Source organism: Saccostrea echinata, unplaced genomic scaffold (genome assembly GCF_033153115.1).
Source record: "Saccostrea echinata isolate AGI-Se365-2 ecotype Australia unplaced genomic scaffold, CSIRO_AGI_Sech_v1 ptg000009l, whole genome shotgun sequence".
In the NCBI taxonomy this organism is placed as follows: Eukaryota; Metazoa; Mollusca; class Bivalvia; order Ostreida; family Ostreidae; genus Saccostrea; species Saccostrea echinata.
The window spans coordinates 35,502,681-35,521,327 of NW_026889758.1; the positions used below are offsets into that span (position 1 = coordinate 35,502,681).

The 18,647-nt window shown below is 34.8% G+C and overlaps 1 protein-coding gene across 1 annotated transcript; it reads right to left on the bottom strand.

Moving 5' to 3' along the window:
• Nucleotides 1-4,095: 4,095 nt before the first annotated feature.
• On the bottom strand, nucleotides 4,096-17,375 carry LOC133182682 (zinc finger protein 521-like). The gene is made up of 4 exons (XM_061317534.1): nucleotides 17,203-17,375; nucleotides 16,792-16,930; nucleotides 16,357-16,492; nucleotides 4,096-10,863 (listed from the first exon to the last, which is right to left on the bottom strand). The coding sequence occupies exons 1-4, from the start codon at nucleotides 17,373-17,375 to the stop codon at nucleotides 5,612-5,614; spliced, it is 5,700 nt and encodes a 1,899-aa protein (XP_061173518.1). The 3' UTR covers nucleotides 4,096-5,611.
• Between the last annotated feature and the right edge of the window lie 1,272 nt (nucleotides 17,376-18,647).

The following is an 18,647-nucleotide window of genomic DNA, read 5'->3' on the forward strand; positions in this document are numbered from 1 at the left end:
TACAGATTAATTCTATCGGACATTCATTCAATGATCAATTAATTTTATTTTGATAAGTATACTCTTCGCGCCTTTTAGATATTCTTAGATTTCATTTGTTGTCCTCGATTCTAGATCCGATCGTATCTTTAACTAATAAAAGCTATGAAAGTACGTTTTGTATTATACATAAAGCACTATTGTACAATTCTTTACAACACCTTACTCAAAACAAAATACATGTAATTTAGAATATTTATAAGATAAGAAAGTTGTGAAAGAAATCAGGCGATCGAAATTGATCGCTAGTAAATTAAACAGGGATAATTCCAGCACTGTTCTAATCAAAATTTATTAATCACAGTACTTCTTTTTATGAAATCTGAAAAACACCGAATATTCGAATCTTAAATTCATATTCGAATATCAACTCATCGAATGAATATTCGAATGTTCGAATATTCGTTGCCATCCCTAGTTTGATCATTTTTTTTAAATTCACCCTAATCCTCTTACAGTTTTGGTCCAATTTCAATGACTTGGTACACAAGTAGACTGATTCTGTGTATCGGTTTTTGATTTCGACAAACGGTGTTGTCATGATTAATAAAAATAGAAATTTCTTTGAATTTCTTTCAAAACGCTACTCCTCCTACAGTTTTGGTCCAATTTCAATAAGACTTGGTACACAAGTAGACTATAATGAGGTACATAATTCTATTTATCGATTACTGATTTCGACAAATGTTGTTACCATGGTTACTAAAAATAGAAATTTCATTGAATTCTTTTAAAACGCTATTCCTTCTACAGTTTTGGTGTTTTAGAATCAAGCCGAACCTTGCCCTACCCCAAGGCCTGTAGAAGGATCATATGTAAATAATGATGAGAGAAATGATAATGATACAAAAAGCTTTTCTCATTTCATCTTATCTGACCCACCATACTTGAGATTTTGTAAGACATCCACCCTTTTTTAACCTTTTTCTTGATTATCTCCTCTTTCAAGAAAGCATGGCCCTTAATATGAAAAGGAAAAAAAAAATGAATTCCCGTCACACAGGGATGCTTTGTGGTCAGTTTGGCTGAAATTGGTGGAATGGTTCTGAAGAAAAGCAAAAAAAAAAAAAAAAAAAAAAAAAAAAAAAAAAAAAATATATATATATATATATATATATATGAAAAGTTAACACATGGATGGCCGGATGGAAAGGCAAGTACAGGTCATTTGAAAAACTCAAGCCTTCTGTTCAGGTGAGCTTAAAAACATCCCCCAACCTAAAAAAAATAATTAAGAACACCCCAAGACAGCCAATATAAATCAATGACAAAAAAGCATAACCATAGAAGAAATGCATTGAGCAGTTTGATTTAGGGAAAAAAATCACTTTATGTTTCTTGATATAGGTAGCACTTTAAAAGAGACCCAAGGGCCTTAAGATCACCTGAGTATAATACAACCCTGTAAAGAATCCATGGAATGTTAAATAATTACTATAAAACTTAGTTATAAAGAACTTGCTTACAAGGAATTTTTGGTTAGAAGGAATCTTTAAGGAATTTTCATTAGGCCAAATTTGCAAGAGTTATTTCCCGTTGGCCGCCATATTGGATGTCAACATGCCCATATTCCTTCATTATTCAACCAACTTTTAACTTTTTATACTAGCCATTGTGGGGTGGAAAGCATTGTTTTTCTGAAAAAATATACATTTTTAAAAGCCTCCTTTATTTCATAGTTTTTATTCTATACAGATTTTCCCCCGAATATTTCTGCTACACCCTCTAAAAATTGGTAAGAGAAAGAGGAAAAATTACCAGGATGACCACCAAGATGGAGGCCAAGGGAAATAACTCGGAGAAAAAATAAATCAGAAAACTATCTATAGAAGACTTTTCACTATGTTCTTTGTACATATATAAAGAATTTCGGTTGTAAGGAAACAAAATTCTAGGTCCCAGTGACTTCCTTATAATCGAGTTTTATTTTATATAACACAAAACCAAGGGATTAATTGTACTGCTCTTTCATCTTTTTATTCTACTTTTACATTAAAAACATTTGAAAATAATGATGGAATGAGGCTATTATCCAACTACCTGTTAAAATTAATAGTTTCCTTGAATGTACATAAGACAGCAAATAAAACAAGAGACCAAAGGGCCTAGAATCACTCTTCTGATAAATTGTAAATCTATCTCTTCTACTTTAAGCATCTTAGTACCCTACATTGTATATACATGTATAAGGATAAAGCCTTGAAATTCCAAAAGTAGGTCATTGTGACGTATTTTTCATTAACACACTCAGAGAACCCAAGATGCATCAATTGACAAAGTTTGATGATTCTAAGCCTCTTATTATTTGAAATATTTAGATATTGCCTTAAAATTTCAAAAGCAGGTCACCATGACCTACTTTTTAGTTGACACATTCTGAGGACCCAAGATGCATCAACTGACAAAGTTTGATGATTCTAAGTCAATCAGTATCTGAAATATTTAAATATAGCAATTCAATTATAAAAGTAGGTCACTGTGACCTTCTTTTTGGTCAAAATACTCCAAGGACCCAAGACACATCAATTAACAATTTTTTACGATTCTAAGCCTCTCATTATCTAAAATAAATATAGCTGTGAAATTCCAAAATTTGGTCACAGTGACCTACTTTTTGGTTAACATACTCTGAGACTCTACTTTTTATTTGACATATTCCAAGGATGAAAGATGCATCAACTGACAAAGTTTGATGATTCTAAGCCAACTAGTATCTGAAATATTTTTAAAAAGCCATGGAATTCCAAAAGTAGGTCACTGTGACCTACTTTTTAATTGACACACTCAGAGGACCCAATATGCATCAACTCCCAATAAGTATCTGAAATATTCAAATAAAACCATAAATTCTAAAAGTAGGTCACTGTGACCTACTTTTTAGTTGACAAACCTTGAGGACTCAAGATGCATCAACTAGTATCTGAAATATTTTTAAAAAGCCATGGAATTCCAAAAGTAGGTCACTGTGACCTACTTCTTAATTGACACACTCAGAGGACCCAATATGCATCAACTCCCAATTAGTATCTGAAATATTCAAATAAAACCATAAATTCTAAAAGTAGGTCACTGTGACCTACTTTTTAGTTGACAAACCATGAGGACTCAAGATGCATCAACTGCCAAAGTTTGATGATTCTACGCCAATTAGTATCTGAAATATTTAAATATAGCCATGAAATTCCAAAAGTAGGTCTTGGTAGGTCAGAGATTTCCTTTTTTTCCCCTTTTTTGAAATAGGTTTCATTTATTCAAATCGAAATAATATCCTAATCACATTATTGTATACACAAAAAATATTAACCAAGACAACCAACTACAACTTTCCAATTTCAATCAATTTAAACAGCACTAAAATAATAAAACATAACTGGATTTAACTTGTTTAATGGAAAAATCGGCTTTTTAGATACATTTATCACATATTGAAAAAGTAAATACATGTGCATCCATAATTCATTTACTTAGTATATTAATAATGGATTTCTATACAACTTTTTTTTTTCTTTATAAAAACATTCTGTATGAATCTTAGTAGTTTCACTCAAAAAATATGAAAATTACTTATAGTTCATTATACTCAATGAACTGTGATATAAACCACACATGCAACAATTTGAATAACTTTGAAGATGTTCAAAAAAGAGTTCACATACAATCATTTTCAAGAATCGATCAATTCATCTTTTTCAATTTTAAATTAAATTGGTATTATTCATCAGCATTCCACAATTTTTTTTTCCAGCACATCCATTCTGAATTGAAAAACAGAATCATGTTCAATAATTGTCACATAAATCAACAGCACTACTAGATTATCAGATTAACAAACCCATACAGAGGTTAACAGCCTGAGAATGTTTTTCCTTTTACATGAATAACTGCCAGGCTGATGAGTCCATTCACACAAACTACATCACAAGTAAATGGTCTCAAAAAATATTGATAAGTAATTCATAAATGTGTAAAATTTAAAAAATCAAAAAAGTAATCCCCCCCCTCCCCCCAAAAAGAGAAGATTCTTCTGCAAGAAAGCTTAAAGAATCCATTATAAATAATAGGAGAAAATGGACTTGTTTTTTGAAAGTGACTCAAAAGAAATACTTATTAAGGTATTCATTGCATAAAAGAGGGATATTTGCTATTTTAAGTATAAACTTAACTTTAATAATGCTTAGAAAATGTTTTAAAAGATACTAATAATAAACAACACCAACTAAATGAAATGTACAGACAAAGTCCTTTAATTAACATTAAGTGTTAGTTATTAGAGTTATCCCCCCTTGTGGGAAAAAAATCTCTAAAATTTGTATGGTGACCTATCCAGATACATCAAATCATCAAAAAATATTTATATGGATCTCTTTACCAAATGATTTTTCTTAATTTTTATATTTATGATAATGATACCAGAACTTTGCCCTAGGCTCCTATGTTAATTATTATACGGTCATACCTATTTCAAAATAATTTATCTCCTGGTAAATTAAGCTACTTCTTTTACTTTGATCTATGGAATATTTACAAATTTTCCTTGATCTCTCTATTAATTTTTTTTCTTTTTTGCAATGTATGCATTGAATAAAGTAATAGCATTTTATAGGCATGTGTAGCCTTATAAACATTAGAATGAAAAGTGGAAGGCATTTCTTGTTTCATATTAAATGTTAACATGTTTATATACTTGTGCATACATGGGAATAGTGTTTCAAACTGACATTCAAAATAAAGATCAACATCAACCTTTCTTTGAAATAATGACTCATATAATATCTACTGACTAAAGGAGATCCTGGTACCACATTGCTCACCAGACCTAACTTTAATCAAAAAAATAAATAAATAAAGATGCTTTATGTAAATTTGACTAAGCCTCTCTTATTCATTTTAAAAGGTTTCCTCTGTTACACTGTCTTGGCCCATTCTAGCATCAAGGCCAAATTTAGAACTTAAGTCAACACGACATGAACATGCTTACATATTAATCTCACCAAATGTGGATCTACTGTTTTTGACAGAAAGGTTTTTAAAAGACTTTTCCCATTCATTCCTTACCATGGAGGTCAAAATTTGAATCTACAACACATGAGAATTGCTGCATATTAATCTGACTTATTAATAAAGGGTTTAAAAAGGTATATTAACTTCCTACTTTTACAGAATATTTAATTCCCCAGCTTCCAATTTTCATTGTCTTTCTAACCCAATTGTTCTTGAAATTAGCATTTTCTTTGATCCATCTTATTTTTCCTACATGTACTTGTTAATTATTCAAAAATAATCATTATGATTATATCCATTTGGGAGAGATGCTATGGCCCTTCATTTTAAGTGAATCCCCTTTATCAAACCATACGTTGTGGAAAATTTGGTTGAAATTGGCCTGGTAATTCTAGAGAAGGAATCAAAAAATACCTACAAACTAGGACAGAACAAGATTTTTTGAGACAAATGTTGATCATAAAAGCTCAGAGCCTGTGCATCAGAGCTAAAAAAGATACTTGAGTTTATCCCAAGTGCTCATTGTGAAGATACTTCTATACCGATACTAACAGTAATGTATGCTGAGGGTTTAATTTCCCTCAGACACGATGATTTGGTACCCACTATCCGTTTCCACAAGCATCCCTTCTGGTACTTCAAGGATCAGTTCCTCCTGGTCACTGCAGGCAACAGACAGCACCTCAGACCCAATGTTAATAGTATGAACCTGCATAGATTGAGGTTCCTCTACCACTGAGTATTGTACACTGGAGGCACCTGTTATTGTCTCCTCTGCAACCACCTCAAGTTCTCCACTTTCATTCTCCACTATGACACTGGAACCTGCTCCAGTTGGTTGTTGAGGATGCTGAGCTGGCTCACAAAACATTGCATGTCTAAGCAAGCTCTGTCCATTTGTAAACTCTCTGTCACATTTGTCACATCTGAAGCCAGTCAGTGATTCATTGAAATGTTTTAGTCTTTCGTGACGCTGTAGACTCATTTTATGTTTGAATCTTCCAGAACAGAAAGAGCATTTAAATGGTCTAATGGGATCTTTGTAATCTTTATGTTCTCTCATGTGGAGAAATCTCTGGTGGAAGGTGGAAAAGGTTTTTCCACAAACTACACATCTATAGGGCTTGTGCTCTGGGTGATAGGTGCGATAATGAAGTTTCAAGGAACCGATGTAGGAATACTTCTTTCCACAGTACTGACAACTGTGAAGTCTATCTCCTTTATGAATGGCCTTGTGCTTTTGATACAATTCATGGTTGCTGAAAGATCTGTTGCAGATCTGACAGAACTTTTCAGACTTTTGAGCTGAGGTCACTATCCTTTTCTCCCTGTGGGCTTTTAAGTGGCTGTTCAGTGAAGTTTGATTGGAGAGATTTCTTCCACAGAAATGACAAATCCAATACTTGATGTGAACCCTTCTGTGTATAGCCAGTTCAATTTTAGTGTCAAACTGTTTGCTACATAAAGTGCACTTGATTTGGCTTTTGTGCACCGACTCATGCCGCTTGAATGTGTACATGCAATTGAAGGTTCTGCCACATTTTTCACAGATAAAAGTCTTATGCTCTCCTTTAAGGTGTTCTTTCAGATTTCTTCTCAGATGAAAGTCTTTTTCACACACAAGACATTTCCAAGGCCCATATTTTCTATCATAGTGAACAATCAAATGTCCAAGATAGGATTCTCCTGGTACAGACAAATTACAAATGGTACAGTTCAGAGGTTTCTTTGTGAACTTTTCTGTGTGAATTTTCAAATGAGTTGCCATTTTTGAATAGCTTCCAAACTTCTTGCTACAGTGCTTGCAAGCAAACTGGATCCCATGTGTCTTGACATGTTTAGCAAGTTGAACATTGTCACTAAACTTTTCTTCACAAATGACACAGATATGATTTTTCTCATGAAGCCTTGGACACTTCACACCATGAACTTTTTGAAGATGATCCATGATGTCTTTTCTTGATTTGAAATATGACACACATTGCATACATTCTGTGAACCGGTTGTTGTGGCCTGTGATGAAATGGACCTCCTCACAATGCTTAAACAAATTCTTTCTGTCTGTGCATTGATGTCCACAAACAAAACAAAGTTTCCTTGAGTCCCCCTCATCAAGACTTAGTTCAAATTCATCAGCAGTTTCATCTTCTTCTACCATGTTTTCTTCACTTGTCTTTGATTGGTAAAGAGAATGAATATCCTGATCATTCCTGCCATCCACTGAAATTTCCACACCGTTTTCTGGAGCAATAAGAATTTCTCTCGATCTCATGAAATTCAACACATCTGTACCCTGAATTCCATACATCTTCTGAATATGTTTTACCAAAACTCCAACAGATTTAAAACTTTTCCTGCAATTTAGACATTCCCAGGCATTCTGTCTTGGTACACAACAGGAAAGCAAGTGTTTGTGGAGAGCATATTGATCAACAAATTCTCTAGGGCAGTTTGGACATGGAATATGGCTAACTTCACTTAAAGTCACATTCTTGTGTGATTTAGCAGGTATTGAGAATATGTAATAAAATTCATCATATGTAAATTTCTGAAAACTCTCTGGATTACTCATATTCATTAAAAGGATTGCTAGAGAGTCTTCAACATTCTCATATTCCATACGAATTTCTCTTCCATCATCTTTTTCAATCTTGATTGATTTTTTCTTGTCATCTTCAGAATCGGATCCCTCTTCTTTGCTGTTCTCCTCTGAAAATTTCACATCATTTAAGATGTCCTCTGTTGTTATACTAAAAATTTTGATGACTCCATTCAATTTTTCAAACTTAACAATACATGTTTTCATCTTGTCTTCCTTTGTAAACAGGAACTCAGATATTTCATCTTGAGGCACCATTGAGTGTTCCTTAGCGATGTGTTTGAAGCCATCAATTCTGCTTCTGAATGTTACAAAGCAGATCACACAGACAAAGTTCATCTTGTCTTCATTCCCTAATTTCAACACTTCAACATTTTGGGATCTGCAAATCTTTTTGTGGATATTTTCTTTCTTTTCCTTGTGGTACTTAACAATATGAAGTTGGCTAGACTGAAAATGGATGGCAGACTTCATACACTGCGTACAGAAGAAAACATGACTGTTGCCTTCCCCAATTTTTCGTCGTTTGGGGGTTCTTTCACCAAGACCTTCAGCATCTTGATTAAAAACTACATCTTTGTTCTCGGTGATATAATTAACAGCTTCTATATAAGATATCTTATGTTTCAAAAACATGTGTCTCTGGGCTTCCTTCATTTTGTAGTATCTGAGGTTACAAAGCATGCAGCTAAACTGTTTATTTTCCATGTCATTCTTTGGTCGGTATGAAGTGGATTTATTACAGGTACTTTCATAGCTGGTTCCAATAATCTTTGCCCAGTTTTCCTCTGAATAAGGCCCCTCTAAACTTAATGTCTTAACAACTACGTCATTAACATTGAGTGATTCATCTACTCTAGCTTGGTTTTCATCCATCATGTATGAACTCAAAAGTGACAATGGGACAGTATTTTTTCTACTTTCACCATCTTCAGATGATAAGCAATCCCAGTTTCTTGCATGTATTTTGTGAAAACTTAACACATGCTCTCCGAAATTATCAGCATTAATCTTAGCTTTGTGAAATTTCTGCAGATGACTCATTAATGGTTTCTTTGCACAAAAAAGTTTTTGACAAATCAGACACACATATGGTTTGGAATCATCTTTATTTTGTGCTTCTTCAAAGCTTAAATCAACTTCATCAAGAAACTGTACAAAGTCTTTTGTTTTCTCCCACACAATATCATGTGTCAAATTAACATGTCTGGAGGTATCAAAACGATGAAAAAATCTTTGTCCACATTTACAGCACTTCCATTTTCTTGCATAGTTCTTATTCCTTTCAATGAAAAACTCATGATCTTGGTCAGTGATGAAATGATCATCTGTCAGATGTCGTTCAACATCTGTTTTGCATTGAAACTGCTTGTTGCATTTTATACATTTCCAAGGTTGTTCCTTTTTAGTTTCCTCCTTTTCCTCTTCCATTCTATTAATTTTTTCCTCTGACTTACTCATTTCATCTCCAGACATTTCTGAAATATGCATAACCATAAGTTTACCCTCCTCATAGGTCACCTTATGTGTATTCCTGCAATGCCTAGCTCCATCAGAATGTCGGAAATAGCTTTTGTGACACAATTTACAAAACCACTCCTTCTGAGGTTTCCCCTCAGTGCTTTCAACATCTACATGTACCTCATCTTCTTCACCAACATCCTTTTTCCACTGTATTCCTTTACCAAGTGGACTCTGAACTAAAATATTTTTTCCTTTCTCCCCCGACTCTGCTAGAGATAAGTTATGATACGTCCTCATGTGATCTCCCACCTTGGTTTTTTTAAGGAAGATCTTTTTGCACTTTTGACATCCCCATTTGAATTTCTCTCCATTTGCCGCAGTTACAATGTCCTCTGTCTCAGAGAGCTGCTCCTCATCATTGGATTCTATAATGATGACATCATTCTTATCCATCCCTGTATCTCGTTTTTCTTGTGACCCTGAGTATATGATGAAGTTATCTCTGTTATGCTCAATTCCATGGTGAAGCAGTATATGGCGACAAGCATCTCGCTTGTAGACATACTTGTTGCTGCACTTTGTGCACTGCCAATTCTTAACATTTTTGGGAGGTGTTGAAGTTTCCTTTTCCAACTCAGGCATACTGTCAATTGTATCAAGTTTCTTTAAATATGTATACCGTTTTTCTTCAGACAAATAATGTCGAATACGAAGATGCCTAAGAGCATCTTTTTTGTGACAAAATTCACCTCCACATTTTTGGCACCCCCATTGTTTAACTCTTATCTTCAAAGAGCTAGAATCACCATACCATGGATTGTCTTCATCTGTCTTTGTGCTTTGGAATATATTAGGTGGTCCCAATTCATCACTTTCATCATCATTTTCATCACCTTCATCATCCTCTGACTTTGGAATCTCCATATAAGCTCTGGATTTGCTGACCCGCATTTCATGGACTTGAGACATATGCTCCTCAATTAATTTCTGATCTTGAAATGAAACTTGACAAATTTTGCATATCCATACTTTCACTTTCTCTGCTCCTTCTGTAGGATAATTCCTAATGTCGGTGATAATAGGTGTCTGGTCTAGACTTGGAGCCTCATGACTTACTGTATCATCTTGGGGGACTATATTGTTTATTGCAATAAATTTTGAGGCATTTTTCATTCCAATATGGTGGTAAGTCTTTAAGTGTCTTACTAGAGAGGACTTGAGACTGTACACTCTCTCACACCTTTTACACTTATATAGGCACCTCTCTTTTTCTTTTTCTAATGCTTTTGAAACTTCCTCAAAAGTTGCCTCAGATATGTATTCTGAAGACTCAGTCAAGCTGATATTGTGTTCTTTCTTCAAATGGCATTTGACATTGCTTTTGTACATGTAAATTTTTCCACATTCTAAACATTTCCAATGCTTTTGGTCATCTTTTTCACTCCTCTCTTTGTCACCTCTGTCCTCCATTCTTACAACTTTTGACCGTGACACTTCAGTGGAGTCTGGATTAAATTTCCTTTTTGCCACAATTCGAGCATCTTCTCCCTTGAGGCTGTGTGTTTTCTGAATGTGATCCAACAGCAGTTTCTTAGTTCTGTAATTAAGATTACAAACACAACAGTTCCATAATAAATCTTGACTTCCTCCTGAATTTTCATCTGATTCATCAAGAAAATTTGCAACACTTGTTGTCAGTCTTCCCTCTTCTTCTCTATCGTTTTGATCATCATCTTCCTGTATCTGATTTTCATCTTTATCTACAAAATCATTTACATATTTTAAAATGCTTGAAAGAATTCAAACTCTTCAAGCAGATTGTAATAGCAAGTAAAGATCAACTTGCAGATTGGTCAAAATTTCTTTGTGGCTAGTAACAAGGCTAACAAAGGGCCATAAGTGGATTTGGAAAAAATTGAAAAATCAAGTTTTTCAAATTTTAATGCATTTCTACTGAAAATGCCTTGATAAGAATATGAATTGGAACCATGATAGATACAGATCTAACATAGATTCCCAAGGGATGAGACAAAGCTTCTATTTTAGTTGCTAAAATAAAGAAAAGTCATGACCTAAATATCAAATAACAAATTTTTATTGCATTATTAGACTAAAACTACTTATTTTTATTATTTTATTTTAGAAAGAAATGTCAGGCCCTTTGACCACATGATCCCAAGAGCAATCTAAACTGGGAAATATGAATGTCCCTAAAATCAATTATCAGAAGATTTAAGGATTTAATACTTGTTCAACTCTGATCAATTTAGCACCAACAACTTGGGGCCTGATCCAAAGATGGGAGAATATGAAAAACACAGTTTTTGAGAGTTCATTGGATATTATAAGTATGTGAGCACTTTGTCTGTTAGATGTTCTAGAATAAAGAAGATTTTCAGAAATAATATGCATTTTCCATATGCAATAATCTTGGAACTATCTTAGGGCAAGAACCAACGACCGAAGGGATGTAAATACATAATAATTTTATACAGGGTTCATCTTTACTGATTTCATGTACTGACTGTTCAGGAGTAAAGGCTCCCAAAGATAATTGCATCAGTTATGTACAAAAATTGTGGTCCCCCAATGGGGTCTAAACAAGACAAAATGCATTTTGCCGAAGAACACAGTCAATAAATGTTTTGTTACACCTTTTTAATTTTTTTTGACACACATTTATCTAGTGCTGGCATTCATGATGTAAATTTTCTTTACCCCACTGCAGTAAAACTCAGTCAATTCTGTCATTGTCGAACAAGGAATGCAAATAAGACATCTGATCCCACCCCCAGTGTGACATAAGCAGTCAAATATCTTATCAACAGGTCCAATATCTCACTCAGCGGTCAAACATTGATTTTTTTTTTTCATGACCACTCAGTAAAAATTGGAAATGTTAGACTTTTTAAAGTATACATTATTTAGGAATAAATTTTTAAAGGTATAACAATTTTAGTACATGTATAGTTCCATTGCCTTTTTAGGATTATGCAAACAATAAACATAGGTAATCAAAGATTACGAAGCTCACCTCGACGAATGTTATCTACATGTAAGGCAAATTTCACATCATATTTTTTTTCTAGTTAGGGTACATCCCAAGATCAATATCCATGCAAGTTTGATTTAATTATAGACCTGCTTAAAAAACTTTTGACCTGTTTAGTAATCAAGAAAATTTTGGTCAGTTCCAACATCCAAAGCAAGTCTGGAAGTTTTCATCCTTAGATGCACCATCTATGCAAGTTTAATCATAACAGGCCATAATATTATATAGCTACTCCAAAAAAATTACCCTGGTCACTCATCTGGAAAATGTACATCAGATTCAGAATCCAAGGCAAGTCTGGAAGTGTCCATCTCTAGATACATCATCCATGCTAATTTGGTTAAAATATGGCTAAAATTCACTCATGTGGAAAATCTAGGTCAGATCCAGCATTCGAAGCAGGTTGGTTAGTGTACATCCCTAGATGCATCATCCATGAAAGTTTGGACCAGGTAGGGCTTATAGTTACTTGGGAATGAGACTACTCCTAAATCTAAACCTGGTCTCACATGTGGAAAATCTAGGTCAGATCCAGCATCTGAAGCAAGTGTGGTAGTGTCCATCCCTGGATGCATCATCCATGAAAGTTTGGTCCGGGTAGGGTTTATAGTAACTTGGGAATGGACCTGCTCCTAAAACTTTAACCTGGTCACTCATCTGGAAAATCTAGGTCAGATCCAGCATCCGAAGTAAGTTTGGTAGTGACCATCCCTAGATGCATCATCCATGCAAGTTTGGTCAAGGTAGGGCTTATAGTTACTTGGGAATGGACCTGCTCTAAAACTTAAACCTGGTCACTCATCTGGAAAATCTAGGTCAGATCCAGCATCCGAAGTAAGTGTGGCCATGTCCATCCCTAGATGCATCATCCATGCAAGTTTGGTCAAGGTAGGGCTTATAGTTACTTGGGAATGGACCTGCTCCTAAAACTTTAACCTGGTCACTCATCCGGAAAATCTAGGTCAGATCCAGCATCCGAAGCAAGTTTGGTAGTGTCCATCCCTAGATGCATCATCCATGCAAGTTTGGTCAAGGTAGGGCTTATAGATACTTGGGAATGGACCTGCTCCTAAAACTTTCACCTGGTCACTCATCCGGAAAATCTAGGTCAGATCCAGCATCCGAAGTAAGTGTGGCCATGTCCATCCCTAGATGCATCATCCATGCAAGTTTGGTCAAGGTAGGGCTTATAGTTACTTGGGAATGGACCTGCTCCTAAAACTTTAACCTGGTCACTCATCTGGAAAATCTAGGTCAGATCCAGCATCCGAAGCAAGTTTGGTAGTGTCCATCCCTAGATGCATCATCCATGCAAGTTTGGTCAAGGTAGGGCTTATAGTTACTTGGGAATGGACCTGCTCCTAAAACTTTAACCTGGTCACTCATCTGGAAAATCTAGGTCAGATCCAGCATTCGAAGCAAGTTTAGTAGTGTCCATCCCTAGATGGATCATCCATGCAAGTTTGGTCAAGGTAGGGCTTATAGTTACTTGGGAATGGACCTGCTCCTAAAACTTTAACCTGGTCACTCATCCGGAAAATCTAGGTCAGATCCAGCATCCGAAGCAAGTGTGGTAGTGTCCATCCCTAGATGCATCATCAATGCAAGTTTGATCCAGGTAGGGCTTATAGTTACTTAGGAATGGACCTGCTCCTAAAACTTTAACCTAGTCACTCATCTGGAAAATCTAGGTCAGATCCAGCATCCGAAGCAAGTTTGGTAGTGTCCATCCCTAGATGCATCATCCATGCAAGTTTGGTCCAGGTAGGGCTTATAGTTACTTGGGAATGGGACTTGCTCCTAAAACTTTAACCTGGGACGCCGACGCTAACGCTGACGCCGACACCGACGCCGACGCCGGGGGTATAGCATAAGCTCATCTCGACTTCGTCGAGGTGAGCTAAAAATTAGTGGCAGGTCACCTGAGTGATGCATTACTCTCTGTTTTTCTCCAAAATAGCAAACAAAAACAAGAGACCCATGGGCCACATCACTAAGGGTGCAACGATAAACCGTTTGACGGTATATCGCGGTATATTTTTCCACGGTTCAATTCACGATACGCTAAACTGATATCGCAGTTCGGTTCAATCGGTCCAGATTTATCCGTTTTGTCCGTTTTATTTCCTTCTTTACTATTTCAAAATGGCTTCCGCGCAAAACGTGAGGTCGCCGAAAACGCATTTACGGCAGTTAAACTCGTTTCCTGCATCTTACAGACCTCAGATTTAACACGGAGAAGGACATAATGTGATTTTAAGTTATAGATGTTAAGACAAATGATGAACCCTTTAGATCTAAACGTATTCTTTGGTAATACACGATATTCCATCACATATGTATTTCGATGAAAATTCGCTGTCTTGTTGACTAAAACTTATTAACACGAGAAATATGACAACTGGTTTTCTACGTAAATAAAAGGAATAAAAGAATGAATGTCTTCCTTTTTCATTCCAATTTAAAAGGAAGATTATTAGGAAAGGTCCCCGTAGTTCCCTGTAAATGTTCATCATTGGTTTAGAATGTTGTCACAACTCAAAGTTCTACCTAACAATCCAATTCAAGTTAACAAAATGTTATTTTAATTATTATTAAAAAATATGAACATTTTGTATAACCCTGTCAAGTTTATAAAAAAATATGATGACAAACTTGAAAGACTTTTTAACCTTGTCATGTATTGTGATACGTACCGTATCGTGAACTGAATACCGTGATACGTATCGTATCGTGAGGTTAGTGTATCGTTGCACCCCTACACATCACTCACCTGAGCACATTGGCTAAGAAAAAGCAGAAATCAGTTCAGCACTGAAAAGTTTACCGGGGGCTGGGGGTCTGGGGTCTGGGGACAAACTTGAATTTACACTACACAGGATGCTTCCATATCAATATTACTAAGCTTCCATATCAGTATTACTAATCACGGCTTTGCTGTTCTTGAGCAGAAGAATTTTGAAGATTTTTTCCTATGTATTCCTATTTAGAACTCTGATGGCTCATCTACACTACCTGAGGATGCTTTTATAATAATAAGACTAATCATGGCTTTGCTATTCTTGAGCAGCATTTTTTTTTCAATATGATTCCTAAATATTTCTATGTAAAACTTTGACCCTCTGTTGTGCCCTCCCCCCTTCCTAACCCCTGGGGGTCATAATTTGAACAATCTTGATTCTACAATACTGAAGGTTGCTTCTGTAAAAATATGGCTAAAAATGGCTAGTTGTTCTTGAGAAGAATATTTTTAAAAATATTTCCTATATATTCCTATTTAAAACTCTGACCCACTGTTGTGGCCCCTACCCCCCGGGGTCATGATTTAAACAAACTTGAATTTACACTACTTGAGGATAATTCTGTATTTATAAGACTAATAATGGCTTAGCTGTTCTTGAGAAGAAAATTTTTAAAGATATTTCCTATATATTCCTATGTAAAACTCTGGCCCCCTGTTGCGTGTGCCAAACCAACAGGGCTCATGATTTGAACAACTTGAATCCAAACTACCTGAGGATACTTCTATATTAATATGATTAATAATGACTTAGCTGTTCTTTAGAAGAAGATTTTTTTTAAAGATATTTCCTATATATTCCTATGGTAAACTTATGACCCTGCCTTACCCCCAAGGGTCATGATTGGAACAAACTTGAATCTAAACTACCTGAGGATATTTCTATAATAATATGACTATTTAATGGCTTTGGCTTTGCTGTTCTCGGGAAGAAGATTTTTAAAGAGATTTCCTATATATTCCTATGTAAAACTTTGACCCATTCTTGTGGCCCCGCCCTACCCCCAGGGGTTATGAAATGAACAAATTTGAATATAGAGGATGTAATGAAGCTTTCACATGAATTTCATTTTTTCTTGCCCAGTGGTTCTTAAGAAGATTTTTAAAAGATAGCAACCATATTTTCACAAATTCTTAACTACCTCCACTTGAAAAGAGGGCATAGCATTTCCTGTGAACAAATTAAATCCCCTTCATCCAAGGATGCTTTGTGGCAATTTTGGTTGAAATTGGCCTGGTGGTTCTTGAGAAAAAGTTGAAAATAAGAAAAGTTTACAGACGAATGACAGACACTGGACACTCTTTGATCAGACAAGCTCACCTAAGTCTTCGGCTCAGATGAGCTAAAAATTTGAAAGAGGTATGCATTTTCTAAGGTTTTTATACATGAGATGTCAGTACCTGTACAATACTGGAAGAATGAGTGGCTAATGGATTTGTTACTGTTGATGAAGCTCCACCCTTTCTTTGAGCCCTTCCACAGGAGTGAACCTTCCTTGCTGTTGTAGCTCACAAAGAACCAATCATGCCCAGCATCCTAAAAAATATCGTGACCCAGTTTCAATAAATCCTTTTATTTTTACCGAACACAAAAAATTGTGATTTTGATGTCATGCAATTGATTCAAGAATTTGTTTTTAGAATTCTCATTATAAATACTGTATAAAACTGTTAAAATTATTGTAGCTAAAATACACATATGCTTGACACTTTATGCTGTTACATTGGCTTACTTGTAATTCAATTTAAAATGTCTTAAGTTAGATAACTCTAGTTGAAATTTATGTATCAAGAATATTCCTAGAACTACAATGTATAATGAGTTGCTATTTTTACCCTTGCAGCAGATGACACAACATTTTGTGATAAGAGATTTGATGATACATCCTGTGTCCTTGCTAAGGCAGCCAAATTGTTTATTGCATCTACTGATTCCTCCTGAATCTTGTGAACTTGGAGAATTGAGGATTTGCACCTAAATTTAAAAGATAACTTCAAATTCATGAACTTTGGAAAATAATGTACATGATAACAAACACATAATAATTATAGACTGATACTTACTGTATACTTTTTATCATATTTTTCCTATCATGTGGTATTTCCATGCAATTTATTTATGACAACATTGAAAGATAAAATAAATAGATTCCTGACAATAGTGCATTCAGAGACAAATAAATAACTGAAAAATGACAATGTGTAACTTGAAATTTATTTACATACAATGTTTTACATAGAAAGTACCTGTCACAAAAGCTTTCCTTCCCAGCATTGTGGTAGACTTTCTCTTTAGAAAACACAGACAATAATATATCAGTCCATTCTGTGTCTGTGGAATCTATTAAGGGTGGAGAGGGGGACTGGTTGTCAGGGATGAGTGTGCCACAGTGAAGACAGGTGTCTCTTCCCACCGACATGGCCCTGCTACTTGAACATCTGCAATGTATTCATCATAACAATGTATCAAATAATCTACAACATACCAAATCAAGTATACACTGACAAAACATCAGAGATACTTAGGTTGTAGAAAGTCAACTAAGAAGTGTCATAAATATCCTAAAATGACATAAGATATAGGCCATTAAGTTTCAACAACTTCTGTTGAATAAAATAGATGTACTAGAAAATAAAATTTAAGTTCTTATACATGCATGAAATGGCTTTATCACGAAGTTGCACTTGCGTGGAAAAATAACAAATAGTTTTAATTATTTTAAATAAAACTAATATAGAGCTTAGAATTAATACAGTTACTCCTGCTACTTTTTAAAGTGAATTGTATTCAATATGTCACTCATTTTCAGGAATTTTTATGAAGCATAGTGGCCTTAGTTTCTTTCTGTCCTTATAAACGAATTTAATACAACATGCATGTATTTGCATAACTGTTTCCTCAACGACATTGCAAAATTTGATATACAGCAATCCAAATTACGATAGCCAACAGTGGCTGCCACATTTGACTAAAAATATTATCATTTTGTACAGGGTTTTTGTCAATTTTTGCTGACATATTACAACTAAACTGGTAATTCTATATGTACATGTACAATGATTAAACTGACAATTTCCACCGGAGAAAATCATTAAAATTCTTTCTTGTGATATGAAATGTGGATAAATAAAACAGATAAATAAATAATTAAGGAATAACTGTCTAGGTTTTTGGTTTTATGATGTGATCAATCAATTTGCTCGAGTGATAATTTTCATAAATGCCGAAGCATTTATGCGTAAAATTATCAAGCAAGCAAATTGATTGATCATCATCATAAAACAAAAAAAAACAGACAGTTATTCCTTATATTTACATTTTTACCTGATCCTTGATTCAATTAAAAAAAATCAATAACAAGAAATCTCAGCATCCCCACCAGGTGCATTACTAAGCAACACACAGCAAAAAAGCATGCAGTTCTGTCACGTGCTGAGCAAATTGATTTATGGGGTTATAAAGCCATTACCTTATTTGTAGATTTATCTCAGAGAAAGACATTGGAAATGTAAATATTAATAGATAAATAAAACAGGTTACTCAGAGGTGATAAGCTTAAGGTTCTAGCAGAACTGCAAGGTAGAGGTGATTCTAGTTTAGTATTGTCTTCTAGATATGCTTTCTCGAGAGATTGTAGCAATTAATTCATAAAATTCCATGTTGGTGTATGTGCTGATCACATCATAAGTAA

Bases quoted from the DNA above. Each gene is read 5' to 3' on its own strand.
- LOC133182682 (XM_061317534.1), bottom strand. From the start codon at position 17,375: ATGTCGGTGGGAAGAGACACCTGTCTTCACTGTGGCACACTCATCCCT. The intron at 16,931-17,202 runs GTACTTTCTATG...TTTTAAATTTAG, and splicing joins AAGGAAAGCTTTTGTGACAG to GTGCAAATCCTCAATTCTCC. The intron at 16,493-16,791 runs GTAAAAATAGCA...GATATTTTTTAG, and splicing joins TTGTGTCATCTGCTGCAAGG to GATGCTGGGCATGATTGGTT.